Genomic DNA, 25,522 nt, shown 5'->3' with positions numbered 1-25,522 from the left:
AATTAAATGAGTCTAGAATACATTAGGAAATGAGACAATATTATAATAATTTTTATTAGTTTATAAAACTAACACGATTATCAATTTCCTTCTTTGCTATTAAACTTAATAAGGGTTTCTAACAGAAAGAATCATTGAATCTAGAAATAATTAAAATATCTATAAGAGGCATAATATATACATAGAGTGTTGCAAAATAAAATCACACAATACTATAAATGAAACACTAATAATGTGAAGATTTCAACTATGAAGCATTTTATAGTACAGTGGGTAGTGGAAATATGGGAAAATTAAATGTCCATTTACTGACGTCGTAGCCACATAATGCAGTGTGCTGGTGAAAACAGTTTGAAAATGGATAGTTACTATCAACATATTTAACAATAAACATCAACATTAAAAACCACAAAATCGATTTCCCTTTAATGTTCTGAAAATATGTAATTTCAGATCATTATATTATCAAAAGTTGACCTCCTGTGCTAACATAGCATAGCATCATATGTAACATGCTTAGTCCATTATACTCTTCTCATAAATGGTCATATTGCTGATGATTTCCCTCTTTTGCTTACAAATACTCTTGGATTGTAAGTCTACACTTTCATACAAGGACTTGTCTTTAAATTGCTTTTAAAACTATCCATAGTCTTCCTTGTCCCCAAGCGCCATGCATTTGTTCCTGTTCTTGCTCAGGGACCGATCATTGTGGAAACTGATCACTGAGCCATTTTCTTGAGCAGTGACTTGGGGACATGTTTCTCCCTATTCCCAACGGTCTATGTTGCCTACTATTTCCTTCCCACTTATTTTAGCAATGAAGGCAACTAGAGCACCAATCTCTCTGCAGATAACAGAATGTTTATGTTCATGCAAACTGTGCACATATATAAAACTACAAAAAGGAATAAACAGAAAGGTTGCCATTCTATATAACTACTTTGAAATATATTTCAAACAAGTGAAATATTGTTATTACCAATAACAATAATAAGTTGAAGATGAAATATTATTTTATATTATTTTTTATGTTAAATTCCTTAAGCCTTTTAATCTAAATTTATTATCCACAAACAAAATTATATTGTGTCTGTAGCTAATCAAATTTATATGGATGTTGGGGAAATAAGTATTTTTCAGAGTCCTAATCCTTTTCTCTCTCATCAGAGTTGCTCTGCTGATTTCTTTAAATGGTTAAACTCACTTTTCTTGCTATTTCTGTAGTACTGGGGAATGCTGTCTTCTCCCACCTCCTTCCTACTGGAGTTTTGAAACTGTTCCTTTGATTTCCAGGTTGAGAGGCCAGGCCATGACTACCACTCAAGCAGTTCAGAGCATCAACCACTTCATTTCCTCAACAGCTAGATGTAGAATCCTAGCACTGAGAGACACATATGTGGATAACGGGCACTTAAGTCAGATCGCTTCGCTTTATGGGGAGAATCATTCTGACCGTAGTGCCCTTTCCTTTGCCATGTATTAGTGTGTAGTTGTGAAAATAGAACCTCTTATATTCAAGTTCATTGTTTTACAGAGCTTTCCAGCAGTTTGTCTGTCATGCCACTATGTCAATGTTCTGACAAACATCAACGTGTACTACCATTAACCCAAGCATTAGAATAATGGCTAAAGTAGTGCATAATGGAGTATGTATTAGGAAAATTAGTAACATTTTATTGGACACTGTGAAGAATAAAAGTGGTGACTCTTATAGTATTTGGCTTCAGTTTGAAATCTAAAATAATTTTGATTTTATTAAACTTGAAGAAATACATAAAAAGGAAGAGAATGAAGTTATAAAGTGAGGAAAAGGAGGAACAGAAGGAGTGAGGGAGAGAAGAAGGAAGAAGGGAAGCAAGAAGTTTGCACATTGACAGCTTATTAGGCACCTGAGCAGCCATTACTTTCAGTGCTATTTTCTGGTTGCCTAGGGTATCATTTCGTTCACTGCTGTGTGCCCTAACTTTGACCACAAAAATCCCCATTAAAGATAGGAATCTTAACAACACAGTTGATCGAAATTTCCAGAAACACAATTATGAGCTGAAAAGTTCATTGTTGCGTTAAGCACACAGAAGCCTGACCACAGCTTCCAAATTTAAAGTGTTTTGTCATAATTTTTTTAAAAGCATCTACAAAAGATACAGAAACGTGGCTTATGAGTTTCACCTTGTATTGACTGTGTGTAAAACCTGAGGACAACCATCCTATAATTTCTACTGAAGTAAGTTCATATAATGGTGACCAAACTATAATATTTTAGCCAACGCGTTCTCTCAAAGAAAAAAGAGAATTTCAGTTATGGCATTGACAGTGGAGGATGTCACAAGTGCTTCATCCATATCATATTCAACACAAATTAATAATAAAAGGAAAGTGAAGGACACAAATTCGCTCCCTAACTGCACCTGGAGTTTAATGAATGTTCCTTCATAGGTCATCTACCTGTGAAATTTATCCGTAGCTCCCCAAGGATTGGACAACTTTTGGATTCAAGAGTTTGTGAGACATAATTTTGTGGACTTTTTCACTTGCTTGAGAGTTTGTAATATTTTAATTTCCCTCCAAAGTTTTAAAAAATTTTGCAACTGGTTCTATTTGAGACGTTTTCATATACCTTCATTTTTAGAATTAGAAAATTGTTGTATACTGAGTAGATTGTAATGTGTCCGTGTATAACTTGTATAAAAGGCTCACATACTCACCAAGCATAATAAGCTCTGAATTCTGTTGCAAGTAACTTATCAATCAATCTGTAAGGATATTATTTATTGTTCTGGGGAAACATTAACAAGAACTGTTCATTAAAGAAACGTTTTATGTATAAACATCTAAGGATGTATACATTAATAAAAATATTCATTTCCTCTAATAATATTTTTGTGTTTTTGACAAAGTCATATGTACATGTACACAGTGTTCTGGGACCTCATTGGCTACGCAGTGCACTCTCTTGTGGCCATTCTAATTATACTGATTCCTTCTTCTTCCCAACTATACTTCCTCCTATATTTGAGTTTTTTAGTTTTGACCCACTGGCTTTAGAGTTACTTTTATGAACAGGGACAGATGATTGTTTACTGGATCATAGGCAATTTTCCTGGGACTAAAAGCATAAAGAAAATGGCATTCAATAACCAGGAAAGCTTAATTTTGACTAGCCCCCTCAGGGAGGCTTGGGGATTTCTTCACTAACATGATGGAACTTGTGCCAGTCCACTGCAAAGGTCAGTAAGTGCTGGGTTTTTCATTATTTTAATAATCATGTCATATCCAGAAAACAATGTTTCATAGCAATCTTCATCTTCCTCAAGCTCTTATGATAGCCCTGGCGTCTGTTCCAAGATGTGTTCTAGATCTAGAAAGGGATAATATAGGGTCCCATTTTGGGAGGAGCATTAAACAGGTGCTAACTCTAGACTTGGAAGATGTACTGCTTTTTGTATTAAGCACTACACTCTGCAAAAAGAAGCTACTCTTTACAGACAAGAAACATACTGTGGGTATAAATACAAATATATAGAAGGCTGCCATCATGTCCACTTAGGACCAAAAAACTCCCTCAAAAAACAAAAACAAAAACAAAACCCAACCTACAATAGTAGTAGATTCTTCCCTGGAACCTTGATCTTCTTCATAAACTTGTATGCTGCTATCTTCAAGGCTTTGGGATTGACATGAATTGGGTGATAGGAAATGGAAAAACAACAGCAAACAGGTCCAGAAAAGCTGAGTTTGAGTGGCACGTGTTCGCCGATGGAGCTACAATAAGAACAAACTGAAAGTTCAGCATGCTCATTATACACGACAGCTAAGAGAAGGACTTGGCTCAACAGATCCCTGTAGGAGGTCTCTGCGGGTAAGCAGTCCCAAGAAGGAGTCATCCTAGAGGAGGAAGCTGTAGTTGACTGTTCCTGCATACACTGGTTTTAACTAAGGGCCAGTCACTCAAAAATATCCATAATAAAATAGGAGAAAAGAGTTGTCTTTCCTGTGAGCCTGACCTCTGAAAGCTTTCCATGGCTTTGAGGCAGATCTTAGTGTTTATACAGTTTCCATGGGAATGCAATACAATGCCACTAATTTTCTGTGTGCTCTTTCACTTTGACTTTCTCATGTAAAATTAAGGAGAGAGAAACATGAGTATTTAATAATTTTGCCCATAAAACTCAGTTGGCCTGTCAATGGCACTAAAGAGAAATGCATGCAATACCTAATTATTTTCCTGAAAATGCAATTTGCCAATTTTCACTTAACAATAAAACCATGAAGTGATTATAGAATATGCTTAAATCTCAATGAGCTTCATTGAGAATCATATATATTTTTTCATCACATACATTTTCCCTATATACAAAATAAAGAAAATTTAGAGTGATAAAAACCACTCAATAATTTGAATATATTACTCTTATGAAAACTAATCTTGAGTCTAGTTTCTCTGGGTATTCTATCAGACAAGAATGGAATCAATTATAAAATTACGTCAAATGATATAGAAGCATCCAGAATTTAGGTTGTATTCATGCATTCCCAAGTTCTGGTGTCTCAAAATGCCACTTAGAATTTTCCCCTAATTTCAATACACGTTACATTTGTCAAGCTGCTTTTTAAAAATAGCACAGTTTAAATGGCAAGGATTCTAATACTTAAACTTGGTCCAATGTTTCATTAGATTTATGAGAGTAGAGATAAGTGACTTTATTGTCACATGAACTAGTGTTGTCATATGACAACACTAAGTAGTTAATTCATAGTAAATATGTAATCTCAAAAAGAGATCCATGGGGGGAAAAAAAGAAATCCACGGGATCCTTCTGTTTCTGCCTCTTCAGAATAATCTACCAATGTGTGTCACCATACCTGACAGGTAGTGGAAAAAATAGTCTTCTTCTGTAAAGAGCACACCAATTGGTAATCCAATACCATAGGAGACATAGATAAATATACACATAATTACAATAATTGAAGAAGGGCCATGAATGGGAAAGAAAGCAAGGATGTGAATGTGAGAAGGTTTGAATGGAGAAGTGCTAAAGGAAAAGTAATATATTTGTAATAAAATATCAAAAATAAAAGGAAACATAAAAAAGGTTTTCATACCTCAAATATTGAAGGGCCCTATAAAAAATGATGTCATTTCATTCTATATGTTACCTAAGTCCTGTAGAAATTGCATAGGTAAATATTGACTTCTCATTCCATTATCCTTGAAGTGTATACTTTGTTTCCTCATATTTGAATGGGGATGAGTGGGTGGGAAAGTAGATTGCATATACGTTTGTACACATGAGGCTAGGATGCTGTTAGTGCTTGTGTACATACATACAAAACATGACGCAGCACTGACTATGTTCATCTGCTGTGAACTACCTTATTGCCCTGGAATAAATTCTGGAATGTACTTTTAGCTCTCTGTGTTTGAGTAGATTAGCAGTCTTCTGTGCACCTGAGATCCGCTTATCTGCATTGAAGCAACACTAGGTTAAAGGGCCCTGTGATGCCTGGATTCTGATATGGGTGCTGGAAATTATAAATTATGTCCTGTCTTTGCACAGCATGATGTGTTACTACACACAAATCCATTTCTACAGTATAATAAGGATAACTTTTAATAATTGTCAGAAACTATCAATTTCTTCCACATATTCCTGATTGCAGTCTTCGTTTTTTTATTCCTGAGAGTGTAAACCATAGGATTAGGCAATGGTGTCAAGACTGTGGTAAATACAACAGCATTTTTCTCAAAGGAGAATGCAGATGTAGGTCATGCATGTGTTAATATTCATGGGACAAAGAACAAAACCACAACAGTAATGTGGGATCCACAAGTGGAGAGAGCTTTAAATCTCCCTTCTGAACCTTGGGATCTTAGTGAGAACAAGACGACACCATAGGAGACAATCAAAATGGAGAAGATTATGATGCAGATAGCCCCACTGTTTGCAAACACCAAAATGACAAATATGTGTGTGTCAGTGCAGGCCAGCTTCAGTAACGGGAACAAGTCACACATGTAATGGTCAATGACATTGGGTCCACAGAAGGGCAGCTGCAAAGTGAAGATAATTTGTATGATAGAATGCAAAAAGCCTCCTGTCCACGCAACCATCACCAGATTGCCACAGATCCTCCAATTCATGATGGAAGAGTAATGAAGGGGCTTGCAAATGGCCACATAGCGGTCATAGGCCATGGCTGAAAGGACAATCACCTCCATCCCAGTGAAGAAGTGGACAGCAAATAGTTGTGTCATGCAACACTCAAAGGAGATGGTCTTCCTCTCATAGAAGAAGTCAACAATCATCTTGGGTGTGACAGTAAAAGAAGTGCATGCATCCAGTAAGGACAGGAATATCAAGAAGAAGTACATGGGGGAGCCCAGCAGTGCAGGGCTGTAGATGATGGTCACCACAATGACCATGTTGCCCCCAATAGTTGCAAGGTAGATCAACAAAAATACAACAAACAGTATTTTCTCAATTTTTGAGTTCTCTGAAAGGCCCAGGAATATGAGCTCAGTGACAAAGTTCTGGTTTTTCATGGTTCGTAGATTATGGTCAAAGTAAGATGTGTTCAACTAAATCTACAATTATGAAAACACAAATGCTTAGTGCAATTACAGAATTACTATGAACAAATTGGTGTGCCCTTTATCAAAATTGTCGACTTCTTTAGTACTCTTAAAAACAGAATATTGGAATGGTTGTAAAGCTGTACACCGTGTAGAATTGAGGTGAAGATAAACTTGCACAATATAAAACAGCCAATTTTAAATAGTGGAGATGAAAGCATCTACTTTCTGGTGGAGAAGAAAACTAACATATCTTTGAACAGTTGTATTCTACCTCTGTCTTGACATTTTTTAAGTTAAATGTTAAAAACATTTAGAAACTATACTTTACATATGAACAAAAGATCACAGTTTAATCATACTATCTGATATTGCATGCATTAGGCCGGGAGGGTAATCTTCAATGACTAATCAGAACACTGCCTTATCTAACTATAAGAGTAATGACATGAATTCTGGTAAGTCTGATTTGATCACTTCCAGGAAGAAGAAGCCGGCTGCTCATATGCGGCCTGATAGGCTGTGGTCAGATGGTGGGGGAGGCGGCCCCATTCTGTCAGAGGTCTAGGCTATGGGAATAGGTTGAAAGAGGGAGGGTGGGGATAATAATCTAGATGTAATCTGAACAAATTATAATAAAGTAAAATGTAAAAAGATAGAGAGGCATGATAAATCCTTCACTTGAAAATATGGCTGTATTATGAATTTTTTTTACAACTATATAGGGTATTGAAATGCCAAATGAATCAATTTACACTTTATTAAAGAAAATTCTGTCTGTTGTCTGTGTTGCAAATGTTGAAATTTCACTTTTAGTTCATCCTTTTAAAATGTAACCAGAATCTTATAAAAAAAAAAATCAGACTGTTTTTATGAAAACTAAATGAAATCAGTGAGACTACACACTACTATAAGATATTCTATTCAGGACTAACCCCTAGTCAAAAGCATATGGCAAAGTTTATTGACTCTACCTTATTTGTTCAAAATTTATAATGAAATCATTAAAAAGAAACAAAGAGTAGATGATTATTCTGGGATCTTAAGAGACCCAGTCGCCAACACCCAGGAGGTCTCTTCAGAGTCAGCTGGGTAAAGATTGAAATTGTTGTTTTGTTTTGTTTTGTTTTGTTTTTCAGCTAAAACTTCAGAGTAGCATCTCCCTCTGTATAGGTTAAATATTGTTATTACTTTGTTCATATGGGAAAGGCATCTTGATAAAGGCAACAATAAATGGTGAAGAATCAGAAGGGAGGGACTGATCAGCTAAACATGAAAACTGGTGGCTGCATATATCTGAAGAAGAAAGGATCTCACAGAATAGAATTTAGGCTCTTGGGACCTAATTACTTGCCAGTTATAACACAATATGACTTTTTCAGAATATATAGTTTGGCAATGTATATGATGTGAAATCTGTATGAATTAACTGTACAGCGTGTTCATAAACAGCCTTCCCACTTTCCTCCAAGGATGATGCAGAAGTTCAAAAAACGTCAAAGTGCCACTCATAGTGATTGTCTCCTGTTTCACTTGCACACACAGACTTAATAGAAAGAAGTAAAAAGGTTTTTTATGGAGCTCATGTAAAAATTAATTATGGAACCAAAAAGTTGTAGGAAGATATAGTAAGGGCTAAGAACAGGTGGCCCTAAACAATGACACTCACCAGAGAACTCCATGTTAGATATAACTCTTGACTTGCACAGCCAAAGCTGATAAGTGCTGTTCATCTTATTTATTTACAAGGCAAAATGCTTAATTTCATAGGTGCAAAATATAATGGCTTTAATGCACAGTACTTTTTAATGTTCTTAATAATTAATGGTAGAATATAAAGGGCATTTTGTGGGGGTGAAAAAGCCTTGAGTGATGTGTTCCAAGATAAACAAGGTTGAGTGTTAATTTGAAAATTAAGTAAATTTTAGCATCATCATTTACATTCTCTCTAAGGTTCCCATTAGGTACAACAAAAATGGCACTGTCATTTTTCTAATAAAATAAGATACACAATTTGTGTTAAAATATACAAAATGGACACTACAGTGTAGTTATGTGGCTATGATCATACGGGTTACGGTTCTATACCATTTAGGTGATAAACATACGGGATTACATTGAATTTTAGTCTAAATGGAACATTGTGATATAAAAAGAACAAGTTAAAAATTAATCTAAACAAATTTTTTTATTTAGGTGAGACAAATGTTTTTCATTTTTCTTTACTATAATGATAAATATATATAGAGTAGAGCTGTGTGACCATATTAAGTCAATCAATGCCAGTGATATTTTGAAGCCTTCCATTTTACCTTAGGTGCATAAACTTAAAATTATACCAAATACAAAGTAATGTAAAAACTTAAAAATCGTTTGGTTTCTGCTGTTTGAGTCAAGAAGCATAGGAGGAGTGTGACAGAACCACAATATACTGTCTACATGTATAAACTCCTCAAGGATAAATAAGTACTTATTTTGAAATAGGTAACAAAACCTCTTGATATCAAAATAGCCACGTATTATTGAATGAACTACAAAATTTCAATCTCTCTGGCCCATAAAAAATAAACTGATGGTGTTTTTGTTTGATTGATTATTTTAATGGGTCTGACATGATCTCAAGATGTCAACAGGTCTCAAATTCAACAGGTAGCCTTGAATTAATTTTATCTCCTGATCTTTGTGCCTCCACCCCCAAATTAATGGGATTAAAAATATGTGCCACAACTCTCAGTCCAATACATAGTTTTTATCACTGTATTCTGTAAACTATAGATCAAAAAGAATACTGACATCCACATTTTTTGAACAATGCGGATGTATTCAAAAGAGAGGAAGGAAATGGAATCAGCTGAGTTAAAGCAGTCTTTTCACAACAACATTTTAAAAGTATTCCTTCATTTACCCAATTCTATTAAAATATGTATTAGAAATCAATTGCAGAATCTTAAGTGCATTTAATCTTTGAAATAGCACTGGAGACCCATATCCAAAGTTCTGTTACACATTTGTTTTGATGAGATCCATACACATTGTTTATATACTATTTTCTAAACATTTATAATTCTTCGTATATACACTTTCCAATGGAAATCCAGATAATCTCAGAGGCATTTTTAAATCTTAGCTCTGGCATATAAAATTAAGGAAAGACCATTACAGTATTAGCATTTAGTACTGAATACATTTTAAAAATTAATTCATTCAGATTACAACTCAATTGTTATCCCATAACATGTATCTTATTGTTCCTCCCTCCCTCCCGCTTTCATCCTATTCCTTTCCCCTAGGTCTAAGACCACGCGGGACCTTCTCCCTCATTATTTGGTCATAGGCTGTGTTCATTTGTGTATGGTAGAAATTTTGATTTAGTTCTTGAATATCTTAACAAATAAGAGGATTATGCCAGCTGGAACTTTCCATCTGTGATAAAATTTAATTGTCCTATTAGAATTTTTGGTTAAAAAGGAAATATGTAACATTCAGTTATCTTGCTAAATGACGTGGAAACCAGAGTATAAGAAAGTTTAGAGTGCTGTGTGTCACGTTATACTTCTTCAATCTCAGTCATTGAAAGCAGGGACAGGCAAATCTCTGTGAGTTAAAGGCTAGCCTAGGCTACAAAGTGAGTTTCAAGACTTCCAAGACTATAAACAACCAGTCTCAAAAATAAAATAATAAAAGAAAATATAAAGTGACCTAAATATATATTTCACTGATTACTGATATCTATTAATAATTCTTGAGTATAGTTTTCATGTAGATCCACAAAGTTAAGAGTATAAAAGTCAGAAGGAGACTTAGTCTACAAGGATGAGCTTATGATACATTACCTAATGCCAAGAAGTCAGCCCCAAACACACACACACACACACACACACACACACACCTATATATGCAACACTAAATGAGCTCTACAGTTTCCACTTATAAAGATATTTGTGGTATATGTGAGTGTGTGTATATACATAAAAATAATAACTAAAAAACAAACATGCATTGGAGAAATGTTGAGAAACATGGAAAGAATTGATTGGAACAGAGATGGATAAAATGATGTGTAGAAGAATTTAAATCCATCAACATGGATGCTCTGGCAAGGGGTGGCATCCAAAGACTTTCTGGGTCTGTCTGATCTGGCTGGGATGACACATCTTTAATCCCTCTCTCTGGAATACAGACATGACTTTAGTACACACTTTTAACCCCTAACAATAAAGGTAAAATTAGTTTGTAGAAGGAAGCAGCCATATTTGAAAATGACATCTAACTGAGAGGCAGACAAAGTGAAAAATCAGAAAAGATTTGACAGAATGAGTCAGAGATAGGATATGCTCAACTCTCATGAGACAGATGGGAAAGAGGTAGCTTAAGAGAGCAGCACAGAGAGAGGGAGAGATGAGGCAGTTTTAGCAGGAGAGTTTTCCAGAGACAGATTGCAGGTGAAGATAGAGTGAGCTGGAGAATGAGAAGACACTAGAAGATTAGGATATATTGCCAGTGTTAATTTAAGGCAAAGCAGAACAATTCACTCAGAAGTCAACAGAAACCAGTTTGAACCAGTCTACCTAGAAGATTAGAGTGTTTGGAGGCCAGAGTTTCCAGGCCTAGGTGTAGTCAGAATAGCGAAACTCTCTGGGCTCAGCCCAAGCAGTGCATTTGTACAGCTTGGGTATGGTGCTCACCTCATTGCTTCATCTGAGGAAATAAAAGTTACTTCTAAAATGATGTAAATATGTACTCAGATACAATATCCCCCAAAAGAAAAAGTTCTAAGAGAAAAATCAATACTAAACTCATAAAATAAATAGAAATATATTACTCTTCTGAGAAACAATTTTATATTGCTTACCCTGAATTGTCTTCTTTGTGAATATTGGCAAACATGAACATCTCAGGGAAGAATCAATACATTTTTAAAATTTATTCTGTAATGGAGGATTTGTCCATGGAATCTGTCCCATTACTCGTTCAAACCAGGTAGTCACAGCACCCTATGGAAATTCTGATTGCCTGGTCATTTTAGAACCTCATGAACTAACTCACATTTTCCACCTAACATAAGTAAACCCACCTTTTAAATGTGTGCAAATGATCCAGCAACATTTATACTTCAGGTTTTACATAAGCTTTTCTGCAATTTTATGTTCTGAGGTTTCACAATGTCACATAGGGACCCATCTGTTCTTGGAACATTTCCATTTTTTCTCATTTACTTAGTCATCCAATTTTAACCCATCTAATAATTTCAAAAATCACTAGATTTTTGAAAGGATAAAATTAAAGTGGCTTTAATTTTTGTGTGTCAATGTTAATTAATCAATCACAGTGAAAATGTGATCCAAGAAATATAGGTTTCCCACTACTAATGTTAATGCAGAGAATAGAAAATGATATCGTCTTTTAAAAATAATAACAAAATAATTGTTTTAGAAAATAGTGATATATTGATTTCTTAAATTAATTTGTAAGTGCAAGGATTAATTCTTTGTATGTGTATGTTCTTTGTGTACCTGTGTGAATAGTATGTGTACTCATGAAGGATGGATGGTGTATGTGCCTGTCTACATGCTTGATGAGATGAAGGAAGGCACGGACTCTGTCCATTTATTGCTTGCTACCTATTTCTTTAAGATAAGGTGTCCACTGAACCTTGATCTCCCTGGTTTGGGGAAGATCACTTGCACTCTACAGAACCACTTCACCAGCATTTCATTAAAACTGTGCTGCCATGACTGAATCTGACATGGGTGATGAGAATCAGAAATAATAGCTTATGTTTGCACAATGAATGTTCTGAACCACTTCCCGATCTCCTCAGCATTGTAAATGTAGCATTTTAGCAGTCACCAGAAACCACCATCAATCTCTTCCACATTTTCCTGATGGAATTCTTCATTTCCTTATTCCTGAAAGTGTAAATCATAGGATTCAGAAGTGGTGTTATGATGGTGGAAAATACAAGAGCATTTTTTTCAGAAGAGAAAGCAGATGTAGGCCGTGCATATATTAAAAAGCACGGGACAAAGAACAAAAGCACAACTGTAATGTGGGATCCGCACGTGGAGAGAGCTTTACGTCGCCCTTCAGCACTGTGAGCTCTCAGAGAGAACAGAATGACACCATAAGAAACAAGCAGAAGAGAAAAGATTATGATACAGATTGACCCGCTGTTGGAAAACACCAAAATGACAAATATGTGTGGCTCAGTGCAGGCCAGCTTCAGTAATGGGAACAAATCACACACATAGTGATCAATAACATTGGGTCCACAGAAAGGTAGCTGCAATGTGAATATAATTTGTATTATAGAATGTAAGAAGCCTCCTGCCCAGGATATCATCACCAAAATAACACAGAGCCTCCGGGTCATAATGGAAGAGTAGTGTAAAGGTTTGCATATGGCCACATAGCGGTCATAGGCCATAGCTGACAGAACAATCACCTCCATCCCAGTGAAGAAGTGGACAGCAAACAGTTGTGTCATGCAACATTCAAAGGAGATTGTCTTCCTCTCATAGAAGAAGTCTACAATCATCTTGGGTGTGACAGTAGAAGAAGTGCATGCATCCAGTAAGGACAGGAATATCAAGAAGAAGTACATGGGGGAGCCCAGCAGTGCAGGGCTGTAGATGATGGTCACCACAATGACCATGTTGCCCCCAATAGTTGCAAAGTAGATCAACAAAAATACAACACACAATATATCCTCAACATTTGGGTTCTGTGAAAGGCCCAGGAGTATGAACTCAGTGACAAAACTCTGGTTTTGCATTATTCTAAAAAAGATGTTAAAGTAAAGTGTTCATGTAAATCTGCAATTATGAGAAGAGACACCTCATTCAAATTTGTATAATCACCATGTACAAGATGGTCCTTGATTTTTGCCATTAGAAAAGAATTTTATAACTTCTAAGGCTATAGTTGTACAACATGTAGTGATGAAGCTGAGATAAAGTATTAGGTACGGCACAGAGACACATCTGAAATATTGAAGATAAAAGCATCTAGTTGGTTGAGAAGACAGCAATGTTAGACTCTATATTAGAAGGGTCAGTGTTCACTAATCTTTACGGCTTCCTGAAGCAGAATGTTGAAACACATTTTACACTATGCAGGCTGGAAATGAAGAGAAGAATTGAAGTCTTCTTTGACTGGACAGAGCTCTGCCTTATCTACCAACAGAAGAGGCAAAAGCACAGTTCAAAATCATGGATTTATATTAAACATATCTAACAGTGAGACTTTTATGTAAAATTCAAATGAATTAACACTTCAAATTTCTGTATTTATATTAAGTGTACTTAACAATGTGAATTTTATTTGAAATTCCATTAAACTAATCTGTTCTTCATAAAAGAAAAAATTCTTTGGGAAAGTATGTAGCACTCCTCATTAACCTGTGAAAAAGTGTGGAAATTTCATTTAATTCATCATTTTAAAACATAAGAACTTTGTAAAACCTACCTGTTTTCATGATGGATAAGTGAAGTACTACAAAAAGAAAAAAACAAAACAAAAAAACAAAACAAAACAAATAACAACCAAGTAAAGCAAAACAAAACAAACAGCAAAAAACCCAATTGCTCCAGACTTAACGTCCTATTCCTAATCAGTAGTATGTTGCAGGAGTTTCTTTATCCTATTTTTGCAAAAACTTATCATCAAACATATTATTATCAGACAAACAAAAATTCTCAACCTGGGACTTTCAAGACACAAGCTGTGATATCCATGATCTTGCCCCTGAGTCAACAAGGCGAAGAGTAAGACGTTTTTCCTTTGTAACGACTTCTGGAAAGGGATGTTCTTTCTACTCTGTTTCTCTGTTTAAGGTTAAAGCATCTTCTTCCTCTGTCCTCCTACAAATGAGACTTCCTGATAAAGGCAAAAGAGTAAATGGTGAATAGTTAGAAGTCCATGGACCAATCAGCTATGATTGAAAATTGGTGACAACACACAGCTGAAATAGAGAAAACTCCCTCAGACTTATTTGACAAGACACATGCTTTGAAATTTGTAAGAATTCACCATAAAACTGTCCATAATGTCTTACCTGCTCATCTCCAGTAGTTATATGATCAAATCTGAAAATATAAAAATGTCACTCATCATAGTACCCCTTTTCAATTCTAGGTATAATTAATTCATAGAAAAACTCAACTGCTTACCCACAGAATGTACTTCCACAAGTTTATATAAACATTCCAGCTTTCTGATTAATTTTCCTTGGGCAGTCACCATCTAAAATGTGTCTGTATCTTTTCTGCTAAAATATTGTAAATTTGTGAACATATACATGCATATACATATTCATGTTTATGAATTTGTATATATACATGTCTATTGTTACAAATATGTGAGTATATAAGAATAATGTATTTTTCTGAGAAGAAAAGTGAGACATTTCAAGGACATATATAAAAAAGTAGACATTATGTCATACTTACAAACCTATCATGTGACAATTCGTTTATTTATTTCAGCATAGTCATTTACATGATGTCTTAAAATCAGTTCCTCAGTAGCATGTGTAATATGAGCTCTATCCACTCACATGCTTTAGCCAGGGAAAAAATGGGCTGAATCAAACCCTATGGAGTCACTGGATCAGGTAGTAATGATTTACAATAAATTAATCACTACTGAGTTTACCACTTGTCATTCAGACCGAAAGCAGGATGGGCAAAGTTTCGTAAGAAGACAGCAAGGCACGATGCCCATTCACAAAGTGTCAGAATGAAACTCAGAATTTCAAACAATGAAAATACAAAGGAAGAGTAAAAACTCTTGAAGCATGTGCTGAGATCCAAACCCTCACCTTTTACTATGCTGTGTTCAATACCTTGTCCTGTCCTTTAAAATTAATGATGCAGGCAGTTACTCCTACATGAACCTTCATGTAAAAAGAAAATAACTGAGATGTTCCAAAGAATATATAGTACTATGTTAATCTTGACTTGAAGTGAAATTAGCTTCCTCATTCTAACTTTAATTAAGATACTCAGTGCTTGTTTGTTGTAAATAAAATGACGCCATTATCTGTCCAGTGGAGCAAGTTCCAAGACTCATGTTAACACATCCACTATATAAAATAAGTATAGTGTAATCATTATCACATGGGTTATGATTTAAAACCACTTAAAAGGTAATTGACCTAAACACAAAGTATAGTATAGATTTAATTGTATAATATAAAAGGGGTGGTAGTTAAAAATTAAGGTAAAGATAAGTAAAATATGTTTAGTTAAGTTTGGTGGGTCCATGTTATTTCATAATCTTGACAAGAGCATTAGATAAAGCAGAGTAATCGAATCAAGTGAAACTATGTGAGTTATATCCTGTAACCTTCTACACCACCATGTGTTAGCCTAAAATTAGGCTAAATAAAATCTTAAGTAGAAAGAAAAATGCCCACTGTCTGTTATTAAACAAGCAGAAGAAAGGCTACCAGAAAACTATCCATACACCATTTATTGATCTACGAGATTTCAGGGTTTTGGATCCATGAAAGACAAATCAGTAGATCTTGGGTTTTGTGGTATGGGCAGGCAGTGAAGGAAGGGAGAGTGACAAGATCTGCTGCAGCCAGGCAGGACTCAAGCATATCACATGGCCTAGGATAGCTTCGAACCCCTACCAAGACCTAGCCGACGAACATGATACTCTCCACCGTTGAGTGGAGAGTGAGATCTGACTCTCACACGAACTCTGGTGCCCCTTTTCTGACCATGTCCCCCAGATGGGGAGACCTGGTGGCACTCAGAGGAAGGATAGCAAGTTACCAAGAAGAGACTTGATATTCTGAGAGCATATATAGGGGGAGGAGGTCTCCCTAGGTCACGGACATAGGGGAGGGGAGAAGGCCTAGGAGGACTTTAAATTTCACATCTTCTCTTGTCTGTCTCTAGGCGCTGGCATTACACGCTTGTGCCACTACACCAGGCCATCTCGGTAGCTATATTTTTCCAAAATGTTCTACAAACTATTAACCAAAATAGCACATTTTTGAATAAAGGGCATTGAGTATTTGAATAGTGTCTGCATACATATGTTTATCAACTTGAAGCTGCCAACTTAAAAGAATATCAGCTTGAAAATCACATTTTGGAAGCTGGAGGGACGGCTCAGTGGTTAAGAGCACTTATTGTCTTCCAGGGGCCCTGAATTTAATTTCCCAGCACTCAAATCAGAGGGCTTCCAGCCCTGTATCACCAGATTCAGGAGTTCAAGTTCTTCCTCTAGCTGTTATGGACTCCTGCAGAAAAGTGACATATATCAACAGACTTACACACATAAACAAATATGAAATTTTTAAAATTACACCATTTTCTTAAAAAATTGATCTAGTCAAGTAAATAATTTAGGAAAATAAATCAGCAAACAAATTTCAAAGCACAAACATGTTTATATTACATTCTACATACATAAATTACATTCTAAAGTAAATGAGATGAAAAAAACTTTTACATTAGACTGTAACACAGTTTCAACAATCTTGAAAATAGAAACATATCTAAAATATCCAAAACAGGGTTACTATATAGATTTATTATAAACCAAAGTAACAGTATAATACTATAGACAATACATTTAATAAAACACTGATAGTATGAAAACTTCAAGAATGATAGCAGTAAGTTAACTGAAAGTATAAAAAAATTAAATATCCAGTATTGAATATTTAAATATATTTAATATTATAAAAGGAAATGCATAAAATGATGCTTTATTTATAACATGGATTTTGTTACTATGAACCAAATACTTAAAATTAAACATCAAAATTAAGACCTACACAATTTCCCTTTAAACTTCTACAAAGGTCTCCAAGGACATCTGAGCTTTCATTAGCAAGCATAAAAATATCAGGCTAACAGCATAGCATTTGGCAATAATATTTTCCCTTTAAAATTTACTTACTTAATTTTGAGATTGCAGTATAATTACATCACTTTGCTTCCTCACTTTCTTCTCTCCATACTCTCCCACATAGACATCCTTATTCTCTTTCAAAGTCATTGCTTTTCTTTTCATTAATTGTCGTTACAGTCCTACTCAGTATTCATAATGTTAATTTTAAATGTTTTATAATAATAGAATCTTTTCACAAATATTACAAGTTGAACCTTTTTATACTCTTCATTTGTTCTTTGAATTCAAATTCTAAATTCTGAGACAGGAACTAACTCATTTTCTCCATATTTCTTCCTCAAACATTCCATCATTCCATTTCCTCTTTCTTTTTATCTTTTTTCTTTCCTTCTTTCTTTCTTTCTTTCTTTCTTTCTTTCTTTCTTTAACAACCGTGGACTGTAGGAATCTCATCTTTATTCTGGTCTTGCTTAGGATCCCACACCGCGTAAGTGTGGTCACTGAGCCACGTTCTGGAGTAGGGAAGGTGACAAGTGTGCCTCCCTGTCCTAATGTCCACATTACCTATTATTTCCTTCCCATTACTTTTAATTTCATTGATCTATCTGAAGGTAACAGAGCCCTTTTGTTAACTCTAAAGTGTATAAAATATTCAAAACTATCAAAAGAATTAGTAGAAAAATTATCATTTTAAGTAGTTGCTTTTAAATAAATTTCAAATGAAAAAATATTGTTATCACAAATACTAATCATAAATTCAGAACTTACATCACATTATCCTTTAGGTTAAAATTCCACAAGTCCAACATATTTTTCACCTAAGATTATCACCTAGTAGTAAAAACATTATTACTGTGTAGCTGAGCAAACTCTTTTCTGCTTCTCTCTGGAAAATACTGTCTTTACATTACTAACCATTTTCTCACTGCCACTTTCCCAAAGTGCCTCAGCTTTGTTTGTCTTACTGTTTATGGCACAAACAAACAAGCTTTACTGTTCCCTCTCACTGCTTTGCTGATGCATTTCTGAGACTTATCTCCTGGTGTCTGGGTGATTCTGCTCATTTTAAGTGAGACAAAGTCACAACCACGAGCACTGAAACAGCTCAGATCTTCAACTAGTTGAATTTTCTGAACACTCGGAGCCTGTCTCTGCCACCTAGAGAATGTTAAATAGACATTCTTTAACCATCAGACTTCACTTTGACAAGTCACCCTTCCTGCATTAGTGTCCTTCTCTGTACCATACCTAGTGTCCAGTTATGCAGAGAGTACATTTTATATCCTCTATCAATAGCTACGTAGTATAGACAACAGCACAACCAGCCAGGCTCCAGTGTCACCATTCTTTGGACAACTCTAAAACATACTACTTTCTAACCAACAATATCAGGAAAATAAGAACACTAGTGCCTCCCACTGAAAATGTTTTACAAAGAACAAACAAACTGCTAGGAGAGAGAGAACACAAGAACAACACTTGTGCCATTGCTTTGTTATTTACTTTCAACTTGAAGACAACAGTTTGAAAATGTTTAATTTCATTAGACTTAAAGAAGCAAATGCTCACAGGGAAGAGAGAAGGAGGGGAAAGAGGAAAAGATAAAAGGGAAAAGTTCTGATCAAACAATTGATTTGAGGGCCAACAGAGTAATAGTTAGTTTACATGTGCTGGCCTCTGAGCTCTGAATATACTATTTTAATCACTGATGTATGTATGCACAGTTACGCACTGATTTTCCATGTTCGCTTTAAACACAGTAGCCTGACACACAGCATCCACTTTGAAGGTACTCTGCTATAATTTAAAAGCATCTCTGAAAATGTTGCAATGTACCTTACATGTATCATTATGCATCGTTGGGCGAAAAGTCTGAATATAGACATCTCCTGTTCTTTGTGGAGTGGCTCGTTCAGTGGTGGCCACAAGAGAGAGAACAGTGATTCTGGAAGTTGCTGCAAATGTTAGCATTGCTTCTCTGGTCCAGCCATCATCATGGTCTCAGGATGCAAGAAAAACAAAGGCAAAGTTCCCTCCTTTGTTGGCACTGGAGTTTATAGAGGTTTCCCTGAGATGTCGCCAGCCTAAGAGACTGATTCTTACTCCCCTGGGTTTGTAAGATTTTTTTCTGCTGAATTTATGAAACAATGTTTGGGCTTTTACACTTGCCTGAGTGTTTAAAGCACTTTTTTTTTTATTACTGTGGTTAGAAAGTTCTTAATCATTTTTAAGAATTGTAATTTTATTTGGGTGATACTTAAATTCATTTAGGAAACTGCCAAAGTTGATGAGTTTGCTACAAAGTTTGCACATGTTGAGGTCATAACTTAAGAAGGAAGATGACATCCATCTCATGGACACGCAGCATATGTTCAAAGATGGCAATGGCAGACAGAAGAAACTCTTCACAAGTTCATTATGTATCTTAAAGTTGTAACTGAGTCTTAGGTGTGATAAAATAGGAGTTTGCCCCTGCAGTACCCTACCTCACCTGAGAGCACTAATAAACACCACCCTCTCCTCCACGCCCACCTCTTTTAATTTCTAGACATACTTTCTTGCTCCTTGCTCAGCAAATTTTTTTTTTCTCTTTGGCAGCTACGATTAATCATGCTAGATAAGTTCTTAATTCTGTTTTTTACTTGTTTTTTTTTTTTGCTGTGATATGAGCAATCCAAACTAATCAACTACAGAGCGTACCTTGTTCAAGGAGAAAGTATTGTGGTACCCTCTAAGCATATAATCCTAATTTGAAGAATAAGATATTTCTTTCTTTTTTATTAGATTTTTGTGAACATAGCATCATGGAACTAAGAGTGACTTCATCACTTTTGTCTAAATCGATGACAGTTTCAAAGGGTTTTTGCCTCTTGCCCTTGTATGGACGGGTAAATGAGGGTCGTGACAGCAATCATAAAGCATACTTTTAAAAGCATATCACAGTCTATTCAAGCTGCTCTAGAGATACTTCAGATTAGGTAATGCGTAAGTAGAAACAACAACTTTATCATAGGTTGCAAGCTGAGAAGTCTGAGGTGGAAATGAGAGCTGGTTCAGTGTGTAACACAGGTTGACACTCTGCTCAGTAGCTGGTAATTGTTACTGCATCTTCTATGAAGAATGGCATGGCAGATCTCTTCAACCTCTCTAAATAAGGACATTTGTACTACCTGGGAGAGTGTCACTCCCCCTCATGTCTTTACTCAAGTCAATGTAGTGTGTATTGTGTGTGATGTGCACATGCATGTCCACACACAAAAGTCACCTATTTGGTTAAGTTTATTCTCAAAATTCTGTCATTTCTAATTCTCTTATAAACTGACTGGTCAGTTTCCATTTCAAATAATAAGTTTATAACAGCATAGCTTATGTTTAATGTTGTTTTGTATTCTGTCACTTTACTGAACTTTTTACTAGTTCTAATTACCTCAAGAAAGCTCTGTTTTTACACATGTTCTCTGCAAAAATAATTTTATATCTTGTTTTATTGAGTGAGTGTTTCATAGCCTAATTGCTATGGCTGACCTCCAGTACTGTGTGGAGCAGAAGTATAAGACAGACATTCTTGCCTTTACCCTGATCATCACTGAATATGAGGCCTGCTACATGTGTTGATAAATTATCTTTATTATTTTAATGCAAAAATGTAAGTACATTTGTGTAGGATTTCACTACCAGTGTTAATTTTGTCAATATTTTCTCTGTATTTACTAAGATGCTAATTTGATTGTTATCATTCAATCAATGGCCAGTGACTTCCAAGACAAGCTTGCCAGGCGTCTTGAGTTCCTTCAATGACAGATTACCTCCATAGCCAGAGTTGTTCTACAAAGCTCAGAGAGCTCTGTATTTACTGACTCTGAACAGGGAGGACTTGTGTTGTAGTGGGAGAGAAATGATATTTGTATGTCAATGAATCTGAGATAGTATAACAAAACACACAAACACTCCAACACCCCTCTCAGACACTTTGGTAGCTTGGCTTCCTTCCCCCTTGGCTCCATACGGACCATTGGGCCCTCCTCGTCCTGACCTCCTGTTTCATCTAATTTCTTTTTTTCTTTTTTCTTTTTTAGTATTGATGACATTGCTTATGTTGTCAGTGCTCTATAGGCACTGGATAGAAGACAGAAGAGGCAGAACTGGCCATGTGCTCAGCCTATTGTCTATTTTAGAGAAGAGAATCAGCCAAAAGAAGCCTCTAAATGTGGAGACGTTTAAGCAGCCAGAATTCATATTTCTTCCCCTTTGATCTGAGCCAGCTTGCCTGCTTGTCATGGTTGGTCCTGGGCTTGGTGCTAAGTTTGAGAAGTCTGTGGTATGTACTGAGAGGGTGTGTAGTCCAGATGAAAATGACACTGTAGGAGAGCAGTCTAGCATACAATTGTATGTCAAGGCTTTACATCAGCTCCAGTGTCAGTGTATACTGCCATGTCACAGTCTGTGCAGCCACCAGGCCCATTCATGTGTAGGGGAATAGCATGGGAACTGGAAAGTGAATGCGTTTAGTGGAGCAGAAAGCTTAGTGGAGATGTCAGTACTGTCTTTCAGCTGTTGGGACCACTTGGTCCCAAAGCCTGAGGGACTCTAGATCCTCAGTGTTTGACTCATGCACGTCCTTTCTGCACTTTGCTGTTCATAGTTGCATGAGCCGAGCCTGTTGTGAGAGCACAGCTGAGCATGCCATTGCCCACATCTGTCTGGTGTAACCATCTGTCACTCTCTTTGTGTCACTAGTGGCAGTGGCCTCCTTCTACTCCTCCTTATGGCATTAGGCTTGTTCCTACCTTCCTTGGGAAAACACAACTCACTAAACCCTTATGTGGCCTCTGTGAATGCCATCTCTTCAAAAGACTGCCCTGTCTTACCTAAGAGACTTGCCACCACTCTCTCCCATCTGTGCTCTCTGTGTCACTTGCCACCATCTCTATACTTGACACAGTTGTGAATGTTGTTCTTCCTTCCAATTAGTCATGATTGGTATTTTACCTTCAGGGCCTAAAAACATAGGGAGTTACTTGTATTTGTTACATGAATAATGTAAACTTTGGTGGTTGTCAAACCTTACTCTTTTTTTTTTTTTTATTAATTTATTCTTGTTACATCTCAATGTTTATCCCATCCCTTGTATCCTCCCATTCCTCCCCCCCCCCATTTTCCCATTATTCCCCTCCCCTATGACTGTTCCTGAGGGGGATTACCTCCCCCCTATATATTCTCATAGGGTATCAAGTCTCTTCTTGGCTACTTGCTGTCCTTCCTATCCTTGAGGTATCTGGGTTTGAAAATCATACTGAAAAAAATCCTAAATTATTACTATTTCTTTTACTTTTAGAAAAATGACTTGGGATCAGTAGAGAAATCTTCTCTTCATAAATAGCTGTTCATGAAGTTTTCATCATTGGAACATGAGGGAGAATGAAGCCCTGAGATTCCTCTTTTCATTAATATCCTAGTGAATGGAGCATGAGTAGTTTTGTTTTTGTTTTTGTTTTTGTTTTTAAGCTTAAGCATAAAGGTTGAAAAACATGTTCGCAAAATTGGTGACAGCATTTTTTGCATTTGAATTATCACTATCTGTTGTATTAAGCATTTCCTTTTTTATTATAACTTATTTAAATTCATCTGGATTGCAATCCCTTCCTGTTCCCACCTTCCCTCCCTCTTCTGCCCTATTTCCCTCCCCTAGACCTCTTACCAGTGGGGCCCTCCCCCTCGCCCCCCCTCCACTGTCTGACCACAGCCTATCAGGCCTCACATGGGTAGGCTGCATCCCCTTCCTCTGTGTTCCCACAGGGCCTCTCCACCAAGAGACAGCAATAAAATCACTGGAAAGAGTTCATGTCAGAGGCAGTCCACTGCTCTCCCCTCCCCTTCTTCATGTGGAGAATGAGCTGTCAATTGCCTACATCTGAACAGGGGGTCTAGGCTTGCTATGTCCTTGGTTGGTGCATCAGTTTGTGCAGGACCCCTGGATCCAGACCCACCAGCCTTGATAGTCAGCCTCCTTGTGGAGATTCTGACACTCCCCCACCCTACTCTCATCTTTCCATGCCCCATCTCTTCCATACAACTTGCAGCTCTTAACCAGGAGTCTGGCTTTGAGTCTCAGTATCTGTCCTGGTCTCTCACTGAGTAGAGTCTCTCAGAGGACATCTATACTGGCCTAACATCTACTAATAAGCATAAGTATATACAATGCATGTCTGTCTGGGTCTGGGTTATCTCACTCAGGATAATTGTTTCTAGTTCCATCCATTTTCCTGCAAATTTTAAGATTTCCTTGTTTTTGATAGCAGTATAGTATTCCATTGTGTAAATGTACCAGAGGTTTTTTTTTCCCATTCTTCGGATGAGGGACATCTAGGTTGTTTCCAGATTCTGGCTATTATGAATAAGTTGGCTATGAACATAGTTGAGCAAGTGTCCTGCTTGGATGGTGGACCCTCTTTAGGGTATATGCCCAGGAGTGGTACCTCTGGGTCTTTAGGTAGTAGTATTTCCAACTTTCTGAGAAAACACCACATTGATTTCTGATGTTGTTGTACAAATTTGCAGCCCCACCTGCAATGGAGGAGTGTTCCTCTTTCTCCACATTCTTCCCAGCAGGTGCTGCCACTTGAGTTTTTGATCTGAGCCATTCTGATAGGTATAAGATGAAATCTCAGAGTTGTTTTGATTTTCATTTCTCTGATGACTAAGGATGTTGAACAATTCTTTAGTTTCTCAGACATTCAATATTCCTCTATTGAGAATTTTCTGTTTAGCTCGGTACCCCATTTTTAATTGGATTATTTGGTTTGGAGGCATTTAATTTCTTGAGTTCTTTATATATTTTTGATATTGGCCCTTTGTCAGATGTAGGGTTGGTGAAGATCTTCTCCCAGTCTGTAGGCTGTCCTTTTGTCCTGTTAACAATGTCCTTTGCCTTTCAGAAGCTTTTCAGTTTCCTGAGGTCCCATTTAGTAATTGTTGACCTTAGAGAGCTGTGGGTGTTCTTTTCAGGAAATTGTCTCTTGTGCCAATGAGCTCAGTGCTCTTCCTTACTTTTTCTTCTAACAGATTTAGTCTGTCTGGTTTTAAGTTGATATCTTTCATCCACTTAGACTTTAGTTTTGTGCAGGAAGATAAATATGGCTCTACTTGCATTCTATATGTAGCCATCCAGTTAGTCTAGCACAATTTGTTGAAGATGCTATCTTTTTTCCACTGTATGGATTTGGCTTCCTTATAAAAACTCAAGTGACCATACAATGTGTGGGTTTATTTGTAGGTCTTCAATTCTATTACTTTGATCAACCAGCCTATTTCTATGTCAGTCCCATGCTGTTTTTATTACTGTTGGTCTACAGTATAGCTTGAGATCTGGGATGGATCTTTTATTACTTATCAGAAACTATTATCAATCTCTTCCATAGTCTCCTGATGGCATTCTTCATTTCTTTATTCCTGAAAATCTAAATCATAGAATTGTGCAATGCTATCAAGACCTTAGCGTAAATAATCATGTTTTCTCAAAGAATAATAGAGATATAGGTTGTCCATAAATTAATACAGAAGGAACAAAGAACAAAACTACAATAGTATTGGAGGGATTTTGCATCTTCCTTCATAAACACCATAGGAGATAGGCAACAAGATGAAGATTAAAATGCAAACAAACCTGTTCCTGGCACTGAGCAAAATGACAAAAATGTCAAGGCGGGCTGGCTTTAGTAATAGGAAGAAGTCAAAGTGTAACAATCACTGGCATTGGGTCCAAAGAAGAGCAGAGACAAATTACTCTGTATGATAGAATACAAGAAAACCCAAGCCCCCTTTACTAGGAAGCCACAGACACTTTGGTTCATGATGGAAGACTAGTGCTAGGGCTTTCAAATGGCTGACAGGACAATCACCTCTAAGACTGTAAAGGAGTGGGCAGCAAATAATTATGTTGTACATTACTCAAAGGAGAGGGTCTTCCTCTCATAAAAGAAGTCTGAAAATGTCTTGGATGTGTTAATAGAAGAGATGCAGTTATCCTGGGGGCACAAGACATATATATGGAAAAGCCCAGCAGTTCAAGAC

At 36.4% G+C, this 25,522-nt stretch overlaps 1 protein-coding gene and 1 pseudogene across 1 annotated transcript; both read right to left on the bottom strand.

Moving 5' to 3' along the window:
• Nucleotides 1-5,614: 5,614 nt before the first annotated feature.
• On the bottom strand, nt 5,615-6,577 carry LOC127192963 (olfactory receptor 4C15-like; annotated as a pseudogene).
• A 5,839-nt stretch (nt 6,578-12,416) lies between these two features.
• LOC127193047 (olfactory receptor 4C15-like) lies at nt 12,417-13,352 on the bottom strand. Its single transcript, XM_051150392.1, has one exon. The coding sequence runs from the start codon at nt 13,350-13,352 to the stop codon at nt 12,417-12,419; it is 936 nt and encodes a 311-aa protein (XP_051006349.1).
• Between the last annotated feature and the right edge of the window lie 12,170 nt (nt 13,353-25,522).

This window comes from Acomys russatus, chromosome 8 (genome assembly GCF_903995435.1).
Source record: "Acomys russatus chromosome 8, mAcoRus1.1, whole genome shotgun sequence".
Lineage (NCBI taxonomy): Eukaryota > Metazoa > Chordata > Mammalia > Rodentia > Muridae > Acomys > Acomys russatus.
The sequence above is the reverse complement of the archived record's forward strand: the minus strand, read 5'-3'. Positions and strand labels throughout refer to the sequence as shown.

What these genes read in the sequence shown, in the direction of transcription:
- LOC127193047 (XM_051150392.1), bottom strand. Translation starts at nt 13,352, where the DNA reads ATGCAAAACCAGAGTTTTGTCACTGAGTTCATACTCCTGGGCCTTTCA.